Source organism: Pleurodeles waltl, chromosome 5 (genome assembly GCF_031143425.1).
Source record: "Pleurodeles waltl isolate 20211129_DDA chromosome 5, aPleWal1.hap1.20221129, whole genome shotgun sequence".
Lineage (NCBI taxonomy): Eukaryota > Metazoa > Chordata > Amphibia > Caudata > Salamandridae > Pleurodeles > Pleurodeles waltl.
Genome location: NC_090444.1, coordinates 1,333,729,191 through 1,333,754,905, shown reverse-complemented (window position 1 = coordinate 1,333,754,905; position 25,715 = coordinate 1,333,729,191). Strand labels below are relative to the sequence as shown.

General features: G+C 46.5%; 1 protein-coding gene across 1 annotated transcript in view; it reads right to left on the bottom strand.

Moving 5' to 3' along the window:
• CEP162 (centrosomal protein 162) overlaps window positions 1-25,715 on the bottom strand; it is a 697,428-nt gene that overhangs the window by 430,310 nt on the left and 241,403 nt on the right. Inside the window, exon 10 of the mRNA XM_069235591.1 lies at window positions 14,972-15,154. Within this exon, the coding sequence (XP_069091692.1) occupies window positions 14,972-15,154 (183 nt within the window). The remainder of the gene's footprint in view (window positions 1-14,971; window positions 15,155-25,715) is intronic.

The following is a 25,715-nucleotide window of genomic DNA, read 5'->3' as shown; positions in this document are numbered from 1 at the left end:
ATCACTAGGAAGACGACATCTTCAGTTTAGCAGGGAAAATGAGGCTCACAACAAAAACATCTCAACTTTAACGGTCATGGTTATTGAGTTGAGTCTGTACTTTTGGAGTATGGAAAGCCAAATATAGCTACAAGGAACCTTTCTTCTGAAGTGCGTAAAATAGCAGACAACAGTCGGAAAAACATCATGTTAGGAAAGTGTGGCTGGGCTGTCTGAAAACCTCACGAGTAGTGCTGAATAGGTTTTAGCTCGTCTAAGGCTCCGGAAGTTTGGGGTTCCATCATAAATTGATTATACTGAACACCATCAACCATATTGTTATTTATTATAATCGTATCTGTTCTGTTCATTTTTTTTTTTAATAATATCTCCAATAAGATATGGCATTAATTTTCATTAAAACCTTTTAAAATATACAGTGTGGATTTCTTGTACATATGCATCCACGAGGAAAGCGTTCTGGAACTGACTAATAAAAATAATCCTTCAAGTCTCACAGGACTGATCATTGCCAGATACACATTATCGCAGAGGAAGAGGTGGGAGTTGCGTGGGTTGCAGTCAGCCTGATTTCCTTCCTCATAACTTTAAGGTAGGAGAAGCCTGCTCTCCTCAGACAGTTCGATTTCTAAATCTGGGCAATATTTGCTCTGAGAAGTGCAAAAATGTATCAGGAGGAGGCCATTAAGGCTGGCCCACATCCAAATACTTTATAGGGTGTATTACAATTGTTATAGGTGTAAATCTTGTATGCAGGAAATTTCTGGCATAAATATTGTGTCATAAATATCACATACAAGGATATTGTTGCACTGGGCGTGAACTTTCAATTACTAACTCCAAGTAAGCAATATTTTTTGGAAATTATATTTTGGATATAATATTTACGGCAGCTGACATTTTGACAGCGGTATTCTTATACCATACCATTACAATAGGATCAGATTGTACAAAATGAACAAGTTACTTACCCTTGGAAACGTTATTTCTGGCGGATACTCTATTATTGTTTAGAATATTTTGAGGCACAAGATCGGATAAGGAGATAGGCAGCAATGTGTGGCTCAGCTGTGACTCCATACCATCCTGGAGTGATGGAGCAGAGCCACATATAAGTCTCACTCCTGTACGCAGATGTCAGTATCTTCGTCTTTCTTGTTCCTCGTCCCAAGGCACAGAGCACATCAAACACATTGCCTGTGTGCCAGCATTTTACTTAGAACCTTATTAAAATGCTCAGAGTTGCACTGCATGAAATGGGGAGGAGGGAGGGCAGCAATAAATGTGTTTAGACACAGCATTCAGCAGGAAGAGTATTACCAAAGATAGAAAACATGATCTTCTCATGGATACTTCTGACCACAGATTCCTATCTTCTAGAACAGATATCATAGAAGTATCGCCCAAAGGGGGAGGGGGCCTGAGGAGTGAAATCAGTTATTGAGGTTCTGCTGGACCAACCAACAAACCTGAACCTGCCCCCGGATCTGACTGTGAACGCGGTAGTGTTCTGTGAATGAGTGCACCGAACACCATGTCCCAGCCTGGAAGATAACGAGAACCCCACACCTCCCCCGACAATGCCACCGCAGCAGTCTTGAGTCTGGTGAAATGAGTCCAGATTTTAATACAGAATACTATTCCCCTGAACACAGTCCTCCTTTGCACCGTTTTGCCTTCCTTGTTCCCAGTGAAGCCCTGAAGGAGTGAATCATACACGTCTCACGTATGGTCAAGGTAGAAACTCAAAGCCCTCTTATGGTCAAGTTGTTGAGCCTCTCCTGCTCTTTAGAGGTGTGCGCCAGTGGAAAAAATGTTAGCAGGTGATCAACTGACTAACATGACCGGTGATATCATCTCGTGCAGCAAAGCAGGTACAGTCTGCAGCACCAATTTGTATTAGAAAAAAGTGGTAAAGTAAAGGTTGCATAGCACAGGACTAAATAACGTGGCAATAGAAGCGAAACGCCAAGAAAGACTGCCTTGATCATCAGAAGCCATAGCAAGCCACTGTGCATATGCAAATACATTCAGGTACCACTGAGGCATGATGAACAGTTTTGGAGGAGACTTATCACAGACCCCTCAGGTGTCATCACAACTGGTTATTTAAAGAAAGCGTTGATCAGGCAAACATAAAAAGGTCAAAAGGGTTTACACATAATCCTTGCAGGTGAATAACAATACATCAGAAAGCTGGACTTGTATAGGGTCTAAAGTAGGTACCGCATAACAGGCCACAAACTTTTCCCAAAACCAGACATCAGGGGAGTAGCTTGGTAAGTATGATTGGGGGGGGGGGGGGGGAGCTTCAGATTTCCCAACAGTCACACTGAGATATCTTGTTAAAACACATTATATGAGAGGCAAGACATTGGGGGGCTCATGGGGCACTGGAAAGAGAGAGGACAGCAGACCATTAGGGGTACTTAAAACACAATATTTTTCAAACTAATAAACATTTCCTAAGGCCTTCAACACATAAGAGAAAGTGTGTGTGCTTTTATCATTATGGGCATGTAAAAATTCCAGGTGAAATCCGACAGAGACTTCACATTACCTGACTGAAAGCACTTGTACCAACTATTTACTACAGAATACAATTTTTACGAGGGTGTAACGCCCCAAACAGCCCCCAGAGCTATGCCTTTGCCAAGGATAGATGAACTTTGCAGAGGTTCTTCTGGCAACAAGAATGACATTTATCACTTGAAGAGGTATGTCAAAACAATTCAGCTGTCACCACTGAAACTCTAGGTGTGGAAGTGTAGGATGTGAATATTCAGGTGCAGGACCCTTCCCTTTAGCTGATTCAGAAGACCATCCTGAATGGATAGCCATATCAGAGGGTAAATGCTCTGGGTACCACACAATCACGGCTCAGTTTGGGGTTATTGGGATGAGTTGGGCGAGTCTGTCCTGACCTTCCTCCAAAGTCCAGACAGGAGAGGCAGAGGGGGGAATGTATATGGAAGACCCATGTTCCTTCACAGAGGGAAATCCTATCCCAATGACCTTTTTGAGGCAACACTAGAATACAGAAGCTTTAACACTGTGTTTTCTTGACAGCGGGAAACAGATTCTACCAGGGCATGCCCACTGTTCGACGATGGCATGAATAATCTTGGGGTGGAAATGCCATTCGTTATTCGGCAGCTGAGGTCTACTCAGCTTGATCTGCTCTGGAGTTCAGGGACCCCACTAGATGGCAGCCTGTTAAATAGATCTTCTGTTGGTCCATTCTAGCCACCTCCAGAGATGTACAGCCTCCTAGCACAGAATACAGAACTCCACCCTCTGCTGTTGTACAATAGGACCTGCACCATCCTTCCTTTGATTGTAGGTAGGGAAGGCTTTCAGAAGCAGGTAATCTGCCTGAAACTCCAAAAGGTTGATGATGAACTGCCCATGGAAAAGAGGACTCTGATCTCCACCTCTCTCAAATGGCCCCCCCTAACTCAGTAATTGATGCATTCATTACAACTTTCTAATTAGGGAAGGCAGAATGGCTGGCCAAATTTCAAGCCACCACAAGCAGTCCAGAGCCATTTCTGATGAGATCTGGATGGAGTCAGATATGGAGCAGAGTTGTTGTACCTACTTAAAACTTAGGTTCTAAAGCAGTCTGCAAATGCCATTTGCATTAAAGGGCAAGAAAGATGCACACAGCCAGAAGCCCAAGAAGCCTCTTAACAGCAATTACTGACTGAGCCTAAAACGCCAGGAGGATATCCTGAACACATCCTAAAAGCCCGAACTCACTGCAGCAGTGGTTAGGACTTGAATGCTACTGTGTACAGCACAGCTTCTAACAAGGAAATCCTCTCCTAGGAGATCAAGTGAGACTTTGACTCATTAGTGGAAAACCCCACGAAGAGCAACAGCCTGGCAATCACAGAAAGATGGCCTATGTTTGACTGCAGTGAGCCCACATTGAGCAACCAATCATCAAGGTACATCAATACATGTGACCCTGACCACACCATAACTTTATCGAACATTCAAGGGGCTACGATAAGGAGGTAGAGCAGTACGGCAAACTAGAAGTGTTTCAAAACCATTGTAAACTGCAGGTAGCATCTGAGGGGCCAATGGGCAGGTATATAAAAAAAATGCCCTTTAATTCCAAGGACACCATCCAGTCCCCTGGATGTAGAGTAAAGAGGATCTTAACCAGAGTGAACCTTTTGAATTTGCCCAACCTTTAACTGTGTGATATACTATATATAGGACTTGCTTTCCACTGCTGGAATATGGAATGCTGGGGCAGTTGATAATTTAAAATTGTGGAAAATTAACTAGAATTTTAACAATACATGGATACAATGCCACACACCAGACATGTTGCTAGCCACATGGGGAGAGTGCCTTTGTCACTCTGTGGCCAGGAACAAAGCCTGTCCTGGGTGGAGGTGCTTCTCACCTCCCCCTGCAGAAACTAACACCTGTCACCCCTTTTGTTACAGCGCCCCAGGGCCTCCCAGCTAGTGGAGATGCCCACCCCTCCAGCCACTGCCCCCACCTTTGGCTGCAACGCTGGAGGAGATAATGAGAATAACAAGGAGGAGTCACCCACCAGTCAGGACAGCCCCTAAGGTGTCCTGAGCTGAGGTGACCCCTGCCTTGAGAAATCCTCCATCTTGAGTTTGGAGGACGGTGTGGTCCCACACCTGGGGCAATCTTCGAAGCGGGCTCTGTTGATTCTATGAAAAGGTTGTGGGGTCATATTTGCTTGGTGTAGGTTGTGAAACTGTACAAGTTTAAACTTCTCATTGCTGGCTACCTCCCTGACAAATGCAAATGCTTTTCTTCCATGCAACCACAGAAAAGGACTCTGGTAAACACTGTCCATCTGTGTCGAGCCCCCGCCACATTTGTTGGGCCGTCCCCTTTAAGTGCCTTATAGATGCGGGAAATCAATCCCTTATTCGACCTGGGATCTAGTATCACTTGTAATGTCTGCGACTCCTCCAGTTCAGCCGGGAAGTCAGTCCGTATCTCCCAGAATGTACAGAATATATTAGCGTACTGCAAAAATTGACCCTGCGGAAGACCAAAGGTGTGAGGAAAGTACTATTAAGGTACAGATCACCCACTGTGCTGCAGCCACCTTCAAACCCAGTGCGAGATACCCATTAGGGAATGCATGGCTTGTATGGGCTGCAGTCAGAGAAGGGGCAGACGTTTTGCATAAGATGCTTGCCTCAGCACTCTGCTAACTGCCTGCTCTCAGGGGTCACCGCCACCTGTCTAATAATAAAGGTGTGGTCACGTGGAACTCCTGTTCCCAGCATGAGGCATAGTGGGAGGTCCGCCTCCGCTCCCCATGTCCCTTGGAGTTTCTTTTCTGTGTTTGGTCCATCCATGCACCACGTATTGCAACACACTCGCTAGATGATGCGATTTCATATCTGGTAGTCCCAGACCTCCCTGTTTGGTGTCTAGTTTTTAGAACATCCAGTTTGACCCTGCTACTCTTACCAGTCCACGCAAGTGATATTAGGAGGCTATTAAGTTTGGCAAACGTGGTTCTCGGGATATCATACATGGCATTTTGGGGTGCATATAGGCAGCAAGGTAATAGAACCATTTTGCTTAACGCAACTCTGCCCATCACTGACAAGAGTAGGTGGACCCAGAATCAGATAGATTCCTTGTATGAAGTTGGCTCTGTATGTACTATTTCAAAGTAAGAAATAGTGTGCACAGAGTCCAAGGGTTCCCCTTAGAGGTAAGATAGTGGCAAAAAGAGATAATCTAATGCTCTATTTTGTGGTAGTGTGGTCGAGCAGTAGGCTTATCACAGGGTAGTGTTAGGCATTTGTTGTACACACACAGGCAATAAATGAGGAACACACACTCAAAGACAATTCCAGGCCAATAGGTTTTTGTATGGAAAAATATATTTTCTTAGTTTATTTTAAGAATCACAGGTTCAAGACTTACAAGTAATACTTCAAATGAAAGGTATTTCACTTAGGTACTTTAGGAACTTTGAATCAGAAAAATAGCATGTGCAGTTTTCACAAAAATGGCAATAAGCTATTTTAAAACTAGATAGTGCAATTTTCAACAGTTTCTGGGGGAGGTAAGTGTTTGTTAGTTTTGCAGGTAAGTAAACCACCTACAGGGTTCAAAGTTGGGTCCAAGGTAGCCCACCGTTGGGGGTTCAGAGCAACCCCAAAGTTATCACACCAGCAGCTCAGGGCCGGTCAGGTGCAGAGGTCAAAGTGGTGACCAAAACGCATAGGCTTCAATGAGAAGGGGGTGCCCCGGTTCCAGTCTGCCAGCAGATAAGTACCCGCGTCTTCGGAGGGCAGACCAGGGGGGTTTTGTAGGGCACCGGGGGGGGGGGGAGGGGAACCACAAGTCAGCACAAAAAGTACACCCTCAGCGGCACGGGGCGGCCGGGTGCAGAGTGCAAACAGGCGTCGGGTTTGCAATAGGTTTCAGTGGGAGACCCAGGGGTCTCTTCAGCGAAGCAGACAGGCAAGGGGGGGCTCCTCGGGGTAGCCACCACCTGGGCAAGGGAGAGGGCCAGCTGGGGGTCGCTTCTGCACTGGAGGTCGGATCCTTCAGGTCCTGGGGGCTGCGGGTGCAGTGTCTTTACCAGGCGTCGGGTTCTTAGAAGCAGGCAGTCGCGGTCAGGGGAGCCTCTGGATTCCCTCTGCAGGTGTCGCTGGGGGGTCTCAGGGGGGTCAACTCTGGCTACTCACGGGCTCGCAGTCGCCGGGGAGTCCTCCCTGTAGTGTTGGTTTTCCGCAGGTCGAGCCGGGGGCGTCGGGTGCAGAGTGGAAAGTCTCACGCTTCCGGCGGGAAACGTGTGGTCTTTAAAAGTTGCTTCTTTGTTGCAAAGTTGCAGTTTCTTTGGAACAGGGCCGCTGTCCTCCGGAGTTCTTGGTCCTTTTAGATGCAGGGTAGTCCTCTGAGGCTTCAGAGGTCGCTGGACCCTGGGGAACACGTCGCTGTTGCAGTTTTTCTTGAAGTGGGGAGACAGGCCGGTAGGGCTGGGGCCAAAGCAGTTGGTCTCTCCGTCTTCTCTGCAAGGCTTTCAGGTCAGCAGTCCTTCTTCGTCTTCAGGTTGCAGGAATCTATCTTGCTAGGTTCTGGGAGCCCCTAAATACTCAATTTAGGGGGGTGTTTAGGTCTGGGGGGTTAGTAGCCAATGGCTACTAGCCCTGAGGGTGGCTACACCCTCTTTGTGCCTCCTCCCTGAGGGGAGGGGGGCACATCCCTAATCCTATTGGGGGAATCCTCCATCTGCAAGATGGAGGATTTCTAAAAGTCAGAGTCACCTCAGCTCAGGACACCTTAGGGGCTGTCCTGACTGGCCAGTGACGACTCCTTGTTTTTCTCATTATCTCCTCCGGCCTTGCCGCCAAAAGTGGGGCCGTGGCCGGAGGGGGTGGGCATCTCCACTAGCTGGAGTGCCCTGGGGCGCTGTAACAAAGGGGGTGAGCCTTTGAGGCTCACCTCCAGGTGTTACAGTTCCTGCAGGGGGAGGTGAGAAGCACCTCCACCCAGTACAGGCTTTGTTACTAGCCACAGAGTGACAAAGGCACTCTCCCCATGTGGCCAGCAACATGTCTGGTGTGTGGCAGGCTGGTAAAACTAGTCAGCCCACACTGGAAGTCGGGTATGTTTTCAGGGGTCATCTCTAAGATGCCCTCTGGGGTGTATTTCACAATAAAATGTACACTGGCATCAGTGTGCATTTATTGTGCTGAGAAGTTTGATACCAAACTTCCCAGTTTTCAGTGTAGCCATTATGGTGCTGTGGAGTCCGTGTTTGACAGACTCCCAGACCATATACTCTTATGGCTACCCTGCACTTACAATGTCTAAGGTTTTGCTTAGACACTGTAGGGGCATAGTGCTCATGCACCTATGCCCTCACGTATGGTATAGTGCACCCTGCCTTAGAGCTGTAAGGCCTGCTAGAGGGGTGACTTATCTATGCCATAGGCAGTGTGAGGTTGGCATGGAACCCTGAGGGGAGTGCCATGTCGACTTAGTCATTTTCTCCCCACCAGCACACACAAGCTGGCAAGCAGTGTGTCTGTGCTGAGTGAGGGGTCTCCAGGGTGGCATAAGACATGCTGCAGCCCTTAGAGACCTTTCCTGGCATCAGGGCCCTTGGTACCTGGGGTACCAATTACAAGGGACTTACCTGGATGCCAGGGTGTGCCAATTGTGGAAACAAAGGTACAGGTTAGGGAAAGAACACTGGTGCTGGGGCCTGGTTAGCAGGCCTCAGCACACTTTCAAATCATAACTTGGCATCAGCAAAGGCAAAAAGTCAGGGGGTAACTATGCCAAGGAGGCATTTCCTTACACCTGGGGTCAGGGTACCTCCAACCTTGATCACTTATGCCACTTTTCATTTTATTTTTTAGTCCAGGACACTGTGTCTCGTTACCTAAAATGGTGGCCGCAACCTTCTGGTCAGGTTGGGGCCAGTCAATCACAGCATTCCCGCTGGCGCTCGTATTTGCAAATTGGGCGCCATAATCACAAAAATGTTGCAACAGATCCCTGGCCCTAGACATAGAAATTTGGTTTTCCTTTAATTTCTCTTAAACTTCTGAACGGATGTACACTAAATAACAAAAAGCGTAGTCTGCATACCAAGAGCTTCCTTTCTGCCAAATTTGGTGTAATTCCGACCAGCGATTTAAGCTGTAGTCATGTTCAAAACTCCTAGGGGAACTAACATGGGAAATGCAGGTTTCTTGACCCCCCCCTTTTTTCTCAGTCCCCGCTTCACGGCTCACTCCGAAAATTCCCATGCACAACAAGAATCATCGGCATACTTTTCTTGGAAACTGTTATTAAGATTTGTCAAACGGTGCTAAAGATGTAGGCAAGTCAAAAAATGTTTTTTCTATGAAAACATGGTCCTAACCATAACTACCTACTGGTGAACAGCAATAGGTACTACATACACATGCCCTCACAGATATATATATATATATATAGACACACACATATACACACACCCACATATATATGTGTGAAGGTCAGTGACAACATTAAAGTTCTGAACTCAAAAAACACAGATATTGTAGTTATAGTTACAGCCAACTATAACTGGCATGCCTACCAGTAATATAATATGTGAGGTCAGAAGCAGGGCATGGTGGGGGCGCACGTTATAGTTAGCTCTGCTAACTGTATCTGGTGAATTTCTGTGTTTTTTTTTCCAATTCAAAAGGTTAATGTTGCCACTGACATAATCACCTAAATATAACCTTACTTTAACCTTTGGTTTTCTCAATAAATTTCAGAGTTTTTGTAAAAACAAAAACATCTTTTTAGCACACCTAACTCTAATGTTACTTTAATCTTTGTTTTTATTCAGTGAATTTCATTTTTTTTTTTTTTTTTAACATAAATAAATATTTTAAAGCTAACACCCACCTGTAGTCATGAGCTGCAGCAAACCTCCCACAAGCAGCCAACCCAAAGCAGCCCACAGCCTTTGTTGGCACACAGTAGGGGGCCCGGCAACAGGACCTGGTCTGCGGCCGGGCACTCTACCCAACCCATCACTACGCAGTCACCCCTACAATAAGCCAGCTTCAATTTGCACGCAGCATGGGTAGGCCACAGGGCCAGACTAGCAGCCAGGCCCTTCATCCAACTTCTCGAGGCAGCCAACCCCACACCAGACACAGCCCTTGGTCGTGCATGACATGGGTTTAGTCGCAGGTATTGCCTTGCAGCCAGGCCCTGCTTCCAACGCCCTGCAGGTAGTTAACCTCATTCCATGCACTGTTTTTGCCTGTGTGCAGAGGGGGGCTGGCCACAGGGCTTAGACTGCTGCCAGACCATGTGGCCAAACACCCCAGCAGGCTGCCAACTCCACACCATGCTCAGCCTTTGGCGTGCACAGTGTAGGGTTGGCCTTCGTGTCTAAGACCCCATCCTCCAAAACATATATATTAAGGGGAAGGGGTGTGCAGCCCCCTTCCTGACCCTTAACTGGCCTTGGAGGATGGGAAAGGCCATTTGCTCTCCATCCCCATGCCCCGAAAGGAAGGCCCCAGAGACAATCTCCTGGGCGAAATACAATTTAACAGGGGAGGAGGGTGTGCAGCCCCCTCACCGAGCTTTAATAGGCCCCGGGTACCACATTCCCCGAGCCAAATAAAATAAAAAAGGGAGAGAAGACACAAAGCCCCCTTCCCCAAGCCCCAAGCTGCGGGATCAACCCAATAAAAAAGGGGAGGGGGCCATATGGCTCCACTTTTCTAGCCTTCATAGGCCCTAGGTCCCCATCCCCTGCGGCAGTTTTTTGTTTAAAAGCAGGGGGGTGCTGCACTGCCCCCGCCTTTCCTCCCCGTGCCTTATCAGGCCCTAGGGATTCCATCCCTTTGGGCGAAAGACAGTTAAAAAAGGGGAGAGGGGAGTGTGCCTCCCTTCCCTGAGCCTTTTTGGGCCACGAGAACTCCCATCTCCTTAAACCAAATTAAAAAGGGGAGGGAACCACGCGGCCCCCTCCCAGAGTGAGCCTATTTTGGCCCCAGGGACACCATCCCCTGGGATCTGTATTTTAAATGGGTGGGTGCCCCAGTACCCACTTAGGGCACCCTCCAAGCAAACACTGGGGGCCAACAGGGTGAGCCCAAGGGCCACCAAGGCCCCAGCTTGCTCCCCGCATTGAGTGGCACTTGGCCTTGCCCCTGCCCCGAGGGAGCACCTGTTTACCCTGCTTGCTCCAGGCGGGAGCAATATGTTGCTCTGTTTCTCTGTCCACATAAGGGCTGGCAGGGAAACAAATCACAAGTCTGCTCCCAGCCGGTGGTAAAATTTTTAAAGCTCCTGCCGGCTGGGGACAAACTTGCTCCTGTGTGGTGGAAGATTTGAAAATGCTCCCGCCAGACAGGAGCAAAAACTTTTCCCTGCCCGCAGTAGTACCGGCAAGGAAACTACTACATCCTGGTGGTAGGGTCCCGGGACACACAAAACACACAAAAGGTGATGGGAGGAATGCTTGCAATTTGTCTAAGCACTGACAGCCGCTCGGGGTAGCATCCAACCCATCGTTGTTTTGTTCATCATGCAGCCTTGAAGAGCCCTAACTATGGTAAAACCGGTCCTAGGTTGCTTGTGTTCCGGTTCAGGGGGACGTGGCCTGGTACTTTGGGCTATATTGTTCCCATGAGGAGCAGGGTAAAGACTGATTTGCATACGTCTGGGTCCAAACCGAGGTGGCATGGTGGGCAAAAAAAAAACGATGAATTGGGATGCAGCCTGAAGTGATCCCCAGTAGCTGAGATTATTTCAAGCATTCCATTCATCACATTGTTGTTCTTGCATTTGCCACCCTAAGTGCACTGAGTATGCCCAGACGTGGGTTCTGGGCTCATTGGAACCAAGCTATACCTGGCTGAAGAACCTTATCTAGGATAAAACCAGTTCTAGGTTGCTTGTATTCCAGTTCAGGGAAGACCTGGCCTGACTGTTTCAATGAGAAGCAGGGTCAAGACTCATTTGCATATGGCTGGGTCCAAACTGAGGTGGCATGGTGGGCAAAAAAAACAATGGATTGGGATGCAGCCCGAATGATTTCCAGTGGCTGAGATTTATTCAAGCATTCAATTCATCACTTTGTTTTTGCATTTGCCGCCCTAAGTGCACCTGGTAGGCCCAGACCTCGGTCCTTGGCTTACTGTGCCACTGGAACCAATCTATACCTGGCTGAAGAACCTTAACTAGGAGGAAACCGGCCATAGGTTGCTTGTGTTCCGGTTCAGGGAGGACCTGGCCTGGCAGTTCGGGCTGAACTGTTCCCAGGACATCGGGCAAGACTGATTTACATATGGCTGGGCCTAAACTGGTGGGCAAAAAAACAATAGACTGGGATGCGGCATGAACGATCGCCAGTGGCTGAGATTAATTCAAACAATCAATTTATCACCTTGTTTTTGCACTTCACTGGACACAGTAAGTGAGCCGGCTCTTGGAGGGATGGGTCCCTGGGGCAATTACAGGCTCAGAGGAGGGAGCTGCCTCACCTTATCCCTGGGGCCAAATACCATCTGGGGGGTGGGGGCAGGAGATACGCACCACCCATCCACTAAATAATTAAAATAGGCCCTTGGGGGATGGGGTTTCTGGTGTCATCAACAGCTCAGGTGGGATGCCATATGAACCCTCTCCTTTTAATAAATACATTAGGCGCCGGGAAATTGAGGCCCTGGGGCTGTCTACCGCTCGGGGAGAGGGGCAGCGCACCGTCCCCTCCTCATACTAATTAAATTGGGTCCTGGGGAGGGAGTCCCTGGGGCCAAATACAACTTGGGGAGAGGGGCGGTGCGAACCCTCCCCAAACTAATTAAATTGGGTCCCAGGAGATGGGGTCCACAAGGCCAAAAAAGGCTCGAGAAGGAAGGCTACTCGTCCCCTTCCCCCTTAATATACCCAGTCCCGGGGTCCTCGGGAACCTAAATGGGCTGGGGAGGAAGCCCTACTCATGCCCCCTCCCTATATATATATATATATATATATATATACCTGTTCTTACTTACCTGTGAACAAGGCATGCTGTTGCCGAAACGCATCAGGATTTTTTGTCTTGCTGCTCAGAAATGCTATTAAAAGCTTGGATTTTAACATGGACTTGTGCCTGGACTTTTCGTGTTTGGGATATATATAATAAATGGCAGCTGCCACTTTGTTATTTTTTCCTGCGATTCAGCAGGGATGCTTTTAAATAGCATTGTACCTGAAGATCAGCCACTTTCAACCTTGATGACAGGTTTACAATGAAATAATTTAGGTGAGTAGTACAAAGTAGTGTAAGAAATGAGGGTGTAGCTGGCTGGCTATGTTCAAATCGGAAGTTACTTACACTCATTTCACACAGATTTAACAGATTTCTTTCTTGTAACAACAAATTTTCCAATAGGGCACTACGTGCAACGGCATTTACCATACCTTATCGTCAAGCTTAACTATGACAAGTAGATACATTGGCTTTAAAATTTCAGAATATTATATTGGTATCTGATCTGCCACAGAAACGTGTTCAAAGTTCATCAACAATAATTGCTCTTTGGCTGGTGACTCGCTATCTGTAGGTACTGATCTTGCATATACAATGAAGAGATGAACTACGAAAGACACTCCAAGAGTGACATCAAAGTGCTTAGTAAGGATTCTCTGTATTCATTGCTTTGACCAGTCTATCCAGGACAGCATGTATCAATATCAGAAGACCCAGTCCTAGATGTCGTTTTTTACTCTGTACCGCTACAATGTTGTATGTATAACATCCCTGTATATACAGAAGGGTGATATGCAAGGTTTCCTGGAAGCAGTAAATATCAGTTTGTCACCAATGCACCCCGGTCCAAATCATCTGGCTTCAAGCCACACACTTCAAATCATGTTCCCAAATCACTGCAAGGCTGGAACCCACAAACAGCTGGCAAGCTATCAAATAAGAATTGTAAGCTGAAAGATTAATCTGCAATCATGGCACTACCCTATAAAATTCTCTCCTTTCCTATTAAGGATTGCAGATTATTTATTGAGAATCCATAAGGCCTTACAACTCATCTTATCCTATCCAACTAAGATTGAAACACATCATGAGCTAGAATAGAGACCAGTGACTTGAACGTGGTCTGCACACAATTCCTCATTCTTTAGCATTTGGAAATCACTACGCAGTCTGAACAGTATATAAAACCCCTACATAAACATATAAATCATTAAGTAATATCGTCATTGACTTCAACATCCAACTGCAAACAGCACTTACTCTGAAGCCATCAAACCGCACTTCTATATTAAGTCAATGACAAACTGATGTTTGAGAATAAACATCTAGAAGTTATCAGGGCCGTTTTGGACCTATAAAAGATTAACTGATAAAGGAAACCTCATAAAGGTGAATGGTAAATTAATAAAAATGAGGCTTTGTTTACTGCTGCAGATTACAATCTTTGCTCACCTAAAATCTGGTCAAACACCTTACACTTAAGGCACGTCTCTATTACCTCGGCTTCGCATCATGGATTGTATATGACACAATCCTCTCCTTTTCCTCCCTCCATTCAACGGTGTAGGCATGGTCTGGGGTTTCCATCTTGATGAAGATCCTGTCCATGCTCTCTAACTGAGTGAATTTAACATTGTCTACACTATCTTCGGAGTTGCAATATTTTAACAGGTTGTATGTGCCTTCATCTGATTCCGTTATACAGAATTCCAGCCGGAAAGTTGTGTGTCAAGAAGGCATAAAATATTATAGCCTTTTCCTAGTTACACTGGTTGCTCAAAGTTTTTAGATCAGACCATTATGCACCGACAGATCTTATCGCCATATTGCCTCACGTTTTCAGACTACTTGTATGAAAATTATATATTTAAAATATTATTTGAAACATCTCTTAAAAGTTACAAAGTTCTTGAATTATGTCTTGCACTAACGCTACAAAAAACATTATAAACAATTCACAAAGGCACTGAATATGTGGCTATTCTCAATTATATTCCTTTCACTCTTCAGTGAACAGGTTAGCCCTTTCTGATTACATAATCCGAGCCAGAGAACCGTGTGTAATGTATTCAGAATCTCCTAACTGAGATAATATAAAATAGTGGCTTGGCAGTTTTAATAGAACTTGAGTACACCGATCATTTAAAAAGATGGAGGTTAGTATAGCACATTTAACAAAAGAAGTGCTACTAACACAGATAGTCAAAGATGGACGGTTAAGGATAGAAATTCAAGTGACACAAAAACACACATGAATTATACTAGCTCATACGGAACAAAAGTTAAATTTAAACTCAACAAGCACTAATTACAAAATCTAACCTTAACTCACAAACTTAACTTCAGAAAGTATGGCTAAAAAGTGGTCACATTTGTTCGGTAACAAACTACAGCTAGTTTAGTCAAGGAAGGCTACTGAAATTGAATAACCATCAGTTATCATGTCATAAAGGAAATTACCTGATTCAGTAGTGGATATATTTTTCGCACCCTTTTCTTCAGTTATCAGGGCATCTGGGAAAGTACGGTTTGCCACATTAAGGAGTGTTTTGGTCTCATTTGTGTCTCCCATTGATTGATCAATGTGATGGTAGGCCCGTTTTAGTGCCTCAATATCACTGTTCGTGTGTCCATATGAAATACCTGATTTGCAACAAAAGAGAAGTCAGCTCTGGTCACACATGGTAGGTAAATAATATCATGCAGGGAATACATCAACAGCAAATAAATCACAAGGAAATACATAAAACCTGTAAGCAAAAATGTCAAACCATATGAACGGAGAAGAAAAAGGGGTGTGGTAGTGTATGACAGGCAATACGATGGAATGTTTTGACTTTGCCATTGGGCTACCGCTTATCTAACCGATATAGGGTTCAGAACCCCAGATCACAATTCAGATTTAGGCGACAGGACTGTATCACAACAGGCGTTAAGTTATCTATTTTCTTCTGATCACCAAAGGAAGACAAACAAAAGACTATATGCACACTTCAAAAGACAATGTATGACTCTACTCCCGAACACCCACCTTCTACTATAACACTGAAGTCTATGGGGAATATTACCTTATAGGTCCGAGATCGCCTGTCATAAGCAATCTTCACAGATCTTTCGGTCATAGCTGATTAATATGGAAAATGTCTTTTAGTGACAATGTGCTAGAAAGCATGTTACAAATAACATGTCTGTCCTTTGTTCCAGTATCATGAAGTGAAAGGGTGGGCAGATAGGTGGGTTTGAGTACAAGTGATTCAGAACCTGTAAAAAATATCAAATCTCAAAACCCTAAAAACTCGAATCAAAAATGATCTGGGATTGCTAGTTCACAGAAATTTTATAATATGTGTTTTTGTATAACACAACTCGCCACCCCCGCCTCCCGGAGGATATCCTGGCACCGAAGCAGGAGCTGTGAGGGCTGAATGGTGGTTTCTGGTTCGCAACACAAACGGGTACCCAAGTCATAGCTCCAATCAGCAAGTAAAGGGGTTGAGGGGTCAATAATAGAGCCACCAGACATTTTAGGAACAGTAGTTTCATCTCCAATGGATCCCAAAAGCCAGTGTCTAATTTGGAAGCTAATTCTTCTAGGTCCAGACTTAACACCCACACACTGCTCCCTGAAGGTAATAGACTTGTACCCCAACTATTCACTAACGGGTTTTATAATATGTTTCTCGAAATTTTCCAAAAAAGCGGATTAGTCTGAATAACCCTTCAGGATTATTCCAGGTTTTAAAAGAAATCACCAAGAAGCAGCATTCTCCTTTAGTAAGCAGCTCACGAAAAGAAACCTGCATATATGTAATTCAACTAGACTAAGTATATGAATCATAGAAAACACATCTTAAAAAAAACCTTCCTTTCAAACTGATCCTGTGTAGTGATCATCAAAGGAAGTAACATGATCTCTTCCTTTCAATCCTAAAACAGTTCAATGAACAACATTTTTAGCTAACTCATTTAGAGTTTCTCGACAATTAGCATATAAAGAATTACAGTAGTCTAGGCATTCACTGACAGCTACATACACAATGATAATCTTGTCTTTCTTAGATTGCAAAAGAGATGCAGAACATTGTTTCCAGAATGGCTCCGATGAAGGGGAGAGTCTAAGGAGTCAGGTGTGACTTAAGCATGTCTATAGTGAACCCCAAAGATGACTGGAAGTTTGCTGTAGTCTGAAAGTGTGTGATGACTGCCTGCGGTGAGTTTGCCTTCAGCAGCCTGTGTTGAGGTAAGGGAAGACTGGCTACCATGACCTCTGAAGGTGTGCTGCACCACCGCCTCCACTTTTATGAACACAAGGGGCACTGGTGACACTAAAGAGGAGTACAGCAAACTGGAAATGCTCCTTGCTCACCATGAACTGCATGTAGCTCTGATGGGCCAGCAGGACGTTGCTATGGAAATATGCATCCTGCAGGTCTAACTCCACCATCCAGTATCCAGGGTCAAGGGCAGACAAGACCTGCGCCAGGGTGGTCATTTTGAATTTCTCCTTCTAAATGAAGGTATTGAGAGGGTGCAGCTCTAGACTTGGCCCAAGGCCTCCTTTCTTCTTGGGGACCAGAAAGTTGCAGGAATAATAACCACACCCCACTTAAGGCTCTGGCACCCTCTCAATAGCCATTTAGCAAAAAGGGCTTGCACTTCCTGCCACAAAATCTGAAGTTGGCCCTGCGTCAGATATTGGGTGAACTGCAGAAAGTGCGGCGGAGAAGAAATGAAAGGCAGAGATTAATGTTTTCTGAAGATTTTCAGGACCCACCTATCAGATGTAATCTCTTGCCAACTCAGATGCACCAAAACGGTTTTGCCGATAGGGTTGTGGGGGGCGAAGGACAATGTGGCATACTGACCTTGGCCACAGGGGTGGTGGGCACCTCTGCTTCTCCTGTGAAAGGGCAGAGTTATCTGCTGGGGCTGGATCAGCTGATGGTAGGGAACACAATGGTCAAAGACTCAAAATGAACAGTGGAACTGTGAGGCTAGGTAAGGCTGAGGAGAAAAACCCAGAGAGCGAGCAGTATCTCTACTGTCTTTAAACTCTCAAAGAGCTGAGTCAGACTTGTCTATAAAAAAGATTAGTCCCTTCAATGGACATGTCAAGGAGGATTGGACGATGTTAGAAAACCTAGTCGATCGCCGCCACGCATGGGGATGAATGGTAACACTGGTGCCCATGAACCACCCACTGGATTTGGTGGTGTTCAAGCCACCCCAAACCACCCCAAATGAAATTGATCTGTAGGAAAATGCCACGGTTGGCATGGTCACCCCCCCCCCACACTTTTTGCCTAGTGTTGATGCCAGCTTTGATTGGAAGTGTGCTGGGACCATGCTAACCAGGCACCAGCAACAGTGTTCTTTCCCTAAAACTATACCTTTGTTTCCACAAATGGCACAGCCCTGGGACACAGTTAAGTTCCCTGTAAAAGGTACCCCTGGTACCAAGGGCCCTATGGCCAGGGAAGGTCCCTAAGGGCTGCAGCATGTATTATGCCACCCTCAGGGAACCCTCACTCAGTATGGGCACACTGCTTTGCAGCTTGTGTGTGCTAGTGGGGAGAAAAGACAAAATAGACATGGCACTCCCCTCAGAGTGCCATGCTGACAAACCAATGCCTGTGGCATAGATAAGTCACTCCTCTAGCAGGCCTTACAGCCCTAATGGAGGGTGCACTATACCACAGGTGAGGGCATAGGTGCAGGAGCACTATGCCCCCACAGTGTCTAAGTCAATTCTTAGACATTGTAAGTGCAGGGTAGCCAATCAGAGTATATGGTCTGGGAGTCTGTCATTCCGAACTCCACAGCAGCAGAATGGCTACACTGAATACTGGGAAGTTTGGTTTCAAACTTATCAGCACAATAAACCTACACTGATGCCAGTGTGGGATTTATTGAAAAATTCACCCAGAGGGCATCTTAGAGATGCCCCTTGTATGTTAGCCCAACTGCTAGTGCAAGGCTGACCCGTCTGTGCCATCCTGCCACTTCCAGACGAGCTTCTGACCACATGGGGTGAGTGCCTTTGTGCACTCTGTGGTCAGAAACAAAGCCTGTCCTGGGTGGAGGTGTTTCACACCTTCCCCTGCAGGAACTGTAACTCCTGGTGGTGAGCCTCAAAGGCTCAAACCTGGTGGAGGTGTTTCACACCTTCCCCTGCAGGAACTGTAACTCCTGGTGGTGAGCCTCAAAGGCTCAAGCCTGGTGTTACTGTGCCCCAGGGCACTCCAGCTAGTGGAGATGCCCGCCCCCCGGACGAGCCCCCACTTTTGGTGGCAAGTCCGGAGGGATAGTGAGAAAACCAAGGAGGAGTCACCCCTCCAGCCAGGTCCACCCCTAAGGTGACCAGAGCTGAAGTCATCCCCACCTTGAGAAATCCTCTATCTTGCTTTGGAGGATTAGGACCAATAGGGATAGGGATGTGTATCCCCCTCCCCCGAGGGAGTGGGCAAAAGGAGGGTGTAGCCACCCTCAGGGACAGTAGCCACTGGCTACTGCCCTCTGACCCTAACACACCCCTAAATTTAGTGTTTAGGGGCGACCCTGAACCCAGCTCTTCAGATTTCCTGACGACTTCAAGAAAGAAGGACTGCTGAGCTGAAAGCCCCGCAGAGAGGAAAAGGAGACACCAACTGCACTCGGCCCCAGCCCTACAAGCCCGTCTCCTGCTTCGAAAAGCTGCAAGAACAGAAGAGACGCGTTCTGCAGGAACAGGGACCCCTGAAAAGCCTCCAGGAGACTGCCTGCATCACTGAGGACCAAGAAACTCCTGTGCTCAGCGGACCTGCCCAAAGAAAAGACCAAGAAACCAACTTTAGAGGGACTCTCACCTCACTCCAGAAGCGTGAGTCCAACTACTCTGCACACGACGCCCCCGGCCTGTGACCAGAGAAACCAACTATCCAGAGAGGACCCCCAGGCGACTCCAACGACGTGTCCACCCTGGGCGGATCTCTCTGCATCCCCACGACCCCACATGCAGAGGGAATCCTGAAGACCCCCCTGACCGAGACTGCCCGGGACGAAGATATCCAACGCCTGGAGAAGCACTGCACCTGCAGCCCCCAGGCCTGTGAGAAACCAACCACCGGTGCAGCAATGACCAGCAGGCGGCCCTCACCCTTGCCCAGTCAGTGGCTTGCACGAGAGGCCCCCCCTGTGCCCTGCCTGCAGCGCCTAAGTGAACCCGGGTCCCTCCATAGAGTTCTATTGAGAACCCGATGCCCTGTTGGCACTCTGCACCCGGCCACCCCCCTGCCGCTGAAGGTGTGTTTTTTGTGCCTTTTTGGGGCCCCTCCAGTACTACTCAATCCCACCTGGTCTGCTCTCCGACAACGAGGGTTCTTACCTGCAAGCAGACTGGAACCGGAGTACCCCCATGTCTTCATAGGCGCCTATGTTATTTTGGCTCCTGTTTGACCTCTGCATTTGACCGGCCCTATGTTGCTGGTGCTGGGTGTTTGTGGTTGCCTTGAACCCCGAACCGTGGGCTACCTATGCCCTGGAGACTGAACCCGTACGTGTCCCCTTTTAACCCCTCGGGTGCCTGGGACGTAACAGTTACATCCTGGGCAGCACCGCTAGGGTGCCCAGGACGTAACGGTTACGTCCTGCACCAGACCCTCGGGGTAAGCGCTAGCGCTCCTGCCAAGGGCCTCCCTCCCCCCCTCCACCTAGGAAGGAACGGAAGGGGAATCGATTCCACTTCAATGGCCGTCCCCTCCCACCACCATCTAATGACATCAGCGCACAACCACACCCTTACATCATTAGAGGTCGTCCGACACACTGGAAGCCATTTGCTTCCAGCGCGTCTACAGAAGAGGAGGTAAGTTTCTCCTCCAGCCAGAGGGGGATTGCTTCAAAAGAAGCATTGGGGGAAAGGAAAGGGTTTTCCTTTCCTCCCTCGATGCCTCTTTTAGCATTCCTGCTGCACGAATGCCCACTAGGCACCAGGGATTTTGTTTGTGTGCGTGTATGTGTGTGTGTTTCTTGTGCGGGGGAGCGGCCCCTTGGGCAAGGGCCGCTCCCCCAAGGAGGCATAATATTTTACATAATTTCTGCCCCCGAAGCCCCCCCCCCCCCGGGGCAGACCGCTCATTATTTTTAAGCCGATCTGCCCCCGGGGGGTCGCCCCCCAAGGGGGTGAAAAACTTTTGCCCAGCTCTGCCCCCTTGGGGGGCAGATCGACTTTTTTTTTTTTTTTTTGGCCTATCTGCCCCCAAGGGGGGCAGAATCCACTAGGTACCAGGGATTTTCTTTGTATGTGTGTGTTTTTTGTGCAGGGGTGTAATATTTTATGCCGTTTCTGCCCCCTGTGAGGGCAGATTGGCTCATTATTTTTAAGCCCATCTGCCCCCAGGGTGAGGGTAGAAGTCACAATGGCACCAGAGATGTTGTGCGGTTTGTTTTTTTGTGTGGGGGGACGGCCCCTTGGGCAAGGGCCGCCCCCCAAAGGGGGAGAAACACTTTTGGGAAGTTCTGTTCTATTGGGGGGGCAGATCGGCCGGTTTTGTTTTATTTTTTAGGCCCATCTGACCCCAAGGGGGGCGTAATCCACTTCACACCAGGGATCTTGTGTGTGTGCTTTGTGTGGGGGGGATGTCCCCTTGGGCAAAGGATTCAGCACAGTACTGGTGGCGATCTCTGCCCCCTTGGTGGCAGATCGACCTAGGTGTTTTTTTTAGGCCTATCTGTCCCGGAGACCACTGGACACCATTCAAAATTTCTAAATGTTTGGTGGCAGTGTGTTTCTCAACTGGCAAAGGTATTTGCATTTGTGATTATAACAGTTTATTTCTCTTTTTTGTTCTAGTTCAAAGCTTTTGCTTCTTTTGGTGTGGCTCGTTTTGGCAGTGGTTGACCTGCGGTTTGCGTAGTTGCATGTTTTAGGTAAGTAAATTTACTCCAAAGGAGTATTGTTGCAATGCATGAATTACATGTTTGTAGGTGGATACTAAATGCAGGATTGTGTGTGAAATTGTCCTTAGATTTGGGCACAATTATATTTGTGTTGTCTTATGTCTAACATGCTTTTCTTTTTCTTTTTAGTGGGATATCATTGGTGATTGCTGTGTCTGTGCAGATTAGTTGATGGTGAGTCTAGCTTTTTCAGGCAAGTGAGTGTTATAGTTTTTGAGTAAATAACTCTTTGTGATAAAGCCACACTTTATTACTTATTTTAGACAGAGCTGATTGTTGTTGGTGCATTTGTCACGTTACACTTCTTAGAAAGGATCATGGCTAGCCACAGAGTGACCGCTCAGCAGGTTGTTGGCAAGCTTTTTGAGTCATCTTCTGACCATGATTATGAGACGGACTCTGCAACTGAGGCAGAGGAGGAAGAGAGAGATTCTGGCAGTGAGATCTCTGTGCAAGAGGAGTCTTCTGATAAGGAAGCCACTCTCAGTGCATATGAAGGGCCTGTTTTCGAGGAGGACATTGATGTGCCAATGGTGCAGCAGACAGCGGCTGAAAGGCTTCCCATTGGAAGTCCTGACACCTGGGTTGCCCCAAAATGGAGCAGCCACAGTAGACTCCCAGGGTGTAGAGTAAATACAGAAAACGTTTTGCCTGTCAATTTCTTTGAGTTGTTTATGGACGATGTATTTTTGGAAGAGATTGTTGAGCAGCCTAATTTGTATGCGGAGCAGTATTTGAGGGACAACGGTGCCAGACTTAGGCCTCAGTCTAGAGCCACCCATTGGATTCCCACAAATTTGGAAGAGATGAAAAGGTTCTTGGGTTTGACTTTTTAATGGGGTTGATAAGGAAGCCATCACTTGCTTCTTATTAATCTACTAGTCCCTTGATGGTAACTGCTATATTTCCTGCAACGATGACTCATAATCGGTATTTGCTTCTTCGTCGGATGCTGCATTTTGTTGACAATGCTTTAGCCTTACCACAAGATCACCCCGATTGTGACCGCCTTTAAAATTAGGCCTGTCCTTGATCATTCTGTAGATCGTTTTTCAGAGGTCTATGTGCCAGGCAAAGAAATAAGTGTGGACGAGTCTTTTGTCCTGTTCTAGGGTTGTTTAATTTTTTAGGCAGTACATTCCTCGCAAGAGGGCACGATAAGAAATTAAATTGTATATGCTGTCTGAAAGTCGTACAGGATATGTTTATAATTTCCGGGTCTACACTGGTAGGGATTCCAGTAGTGACCCCCTGGTTGTCTGCCCACTTTTGGAGTTAGCGAGAAAATTGTGTGGGAACTTGGTAGACGACTGTTTAACAAAAGTCACCATTTGTATATAGGTAACTTCTACACTGGAGTTCATTTGTTCAAGGAGTTGTTCAGAGTGGATGCAGTTGCTTGTGACACAATCCGCTCTAACTGGAAAGGATATCCAAGGGAGCTTGTCTGTAAAAAAAAACTTGAGAGGCGACAGTGCAGTGCCTTGCGGAACGTGGATCATGCAAGAGTTCCTAGAGTAGCTGTTGTGGAGGATGTGGCTAGATTGAAAGATCGCCACTTTCCTGATCAGATTCCGCCCACTCCCAAAAAAGTATTTCCTGCTAAGAAATGTAGAGTCTGTGCCCAAAGAGGTATCCGGAGGGAAAACCGGATGTACTGCCCGGACTGTTTTAAAAAGCCCAGGCTGTGTGTGGCAGGCTGTTTCAGGAGTTACCACACACAGAAGAATTACTGGGAGCTACAGTGAGTGTAAACAAACGTTTTATATTTTCATATGTTGAGTTTCACTGTTAGAATTACTGTCATGTATTCATTTAGAGCTTTTGTGTTTGTAGTTTTGCACTTATTTATAATTAGTTAGTGGTTTCTTTGTTGTTTAAAAACAAAACAAAAGTGATGGTGGTTTGCATGGAGTGGCGCTTGGTTGGCGGTGTGTGGAGTGGCGCTTGGCTGGCGGTGTATGTGGGGTGGCGCTTGGCTGGCAGAGTGTGTGGAGTGGCGCTTGGCTGGCGGTGTGTGTGGAGTGGTGCTTGGCTGGCGGTGTGTGTGGAGTGGTGCTTGGCTGGCAGGTGTGCGTGGAGTGGCGCTTGGCTGGCAGTGCCAGTCAAACGGCACTCCACACACTCCCATCAGCTGGTGTGATTGCTGTATCAGACATGTGGGCGTATGAAAGTGATGGGCGCTTGAGTGGTGCTGTCTGTCAATGCAAGTGTTGTAACGTGCTGGGCTCATGGCTGGCGGCGTGAATGGTCTTGTGTATGTCATGTATGAAAGGTGTGTGAATAGACAGTAAAGCAGTTGGTGCCTTGTTGCGGCTTTACAGCTCACGACCTGTTATTTGTTCAGTTATTTGGCTTTTCTGTTAACATTTCATTTCATTTTTGTGAAATCTTGTGTTAATAAAATTTGATCTACTGAACCATAACTCACCCTCATACCAAATCCAACCAGTATGTGTGTTAAAATGACAAAACCTGCTCCGCTGTAACCAGGTGTCGCAGCACACCAGTGACACACTAGGTGTCTCGAGTGGGACCCCGATGATGAAGCATGCCACCAACTTGGTTGGTGGATGAGGGGTCTTTTTAACATAATCTAAGTGTGTTTCTTTTCACAATTTTAGTGTTTGGAACATCACAGAAGTATGTGGACACATCAAAATGATCTGTTACAAAAGTACCTGTGTTGGGGGGATTCCAGAACTTTCTGTCACCGAAATGTCAGGAAAAGATGTTTTTTTGCCACATTTTGAGGTTTGGAAAGGATTCTAGGTAACAAAACCTTGTGAACCACAAGTCACCCCATCATACATTCCCCTAGGTGTCTGGTTTTCAAAAAATGCATTGGTTTGGTAGGTTTCCCTAGGTGCCGGCTGAGCTAGAGGCCAAAATCCACAGCTATGCAAAAAACAGCTCTGTTAGCTTTGGAAAAATGTGATGTGTCCAAGTTGTGTTTTGGGGCATTTCCTGTCGCTGGCTCTAGGCCTACCCACACAAGTGAGGTACCATTTTTATCGGGAGACTTGGGGGAACGTTGGGTAGGAGGAAATGAGTGGCTCCTCTCAGATTCCATAACTTTCTGTCACCGAAATGTGACGAAAAAGTGTTTTTTTGGTAAAATGTTAAGGTTTGCAGAGGATTCTGGGTAAGAGAACCTGGTGAGAGACCCACAAGTCACCCCATTCTGAATTCCCCTAGGTGTCTAGGTTTAAAAAATGCACAGGTTTGGTGGGTTTCCCTAGCTGCCGGCTGAGCTAGAGGCCAAAATCTACAGCTAGGTACTTTCCAAAAAAACACATCATATTTCTATGTAAAAATGTGATATGTCTATGTTGCGTTTTCTGTCGCAGGCATTAGGCCTACCCACACAAGTGAGGTACCATTTTTATCAGGAGACTTTGGGAAACACAGAATAGCAGAACAAGTGTTATTGCCCCTTGTCTTTCTCTACATTTTTTCCTTCCAAATGTAAGACCGTGTGTAAAAAAGACGTCTATTTGAGAAATGTCCTGTAATTCACATGCTAGTATGGGGACCCCAGAATTCAGAGATGTACAAATAACCACTGCTTCTCAATACCTTATTTTGTGCCCATTTTTTAAATACAAAGGTTTCCTTGATACCGATTTTTCACTCTTTATATTTCACCAAATGAATTACTGTATACCCGGTATAGAATGAAAAACCATTGCAAGGTGCAGCTCCTTTATTGGCTCTGGGTACCTAGGGATCTTGAGTAAACTACAAGCCCTATATATCCCTGCAACCAGAAGAGTCCAGCAGACGTAACGGTATATTGCTTTTGAAAATATGACATGGCAGGAAAAAGTTACAGAATAAAAAGTAGCGAGAAATGGCTGTTTTTTCACCTCAATTTGAATATTTTTATAGCATATTATATGCTAGGGATACAGCATTGGTTTCATACCCATTTCTGTCACTAGGTGGAAGGAGGCTAAAAGCACAAAAAATAGTAAAAATGGGGTATGTCCCAGTAAAATGCCAAAATTGTGTTGAAAAAATGTGGTTTTCTGATTCAAGTCTGCCTCTTTCTGAAAGCTGGGAAGATGGTGATTTTAGCACTGAAAACCCTTTGTTGATGCCATTTTCAGGGAGAAATCACAAGCCTTCTTCTGCAGCCCTTTTCCCCTATTATTTAAAAAACAAAATCGCTGTATTTTGGATAACTCATGGTACCTCTAAAATCCCTAGGATGTTGGAAAAAAGGGACGTAAATTTGGCGTGGGTAACTTATGTGGACAAAAAC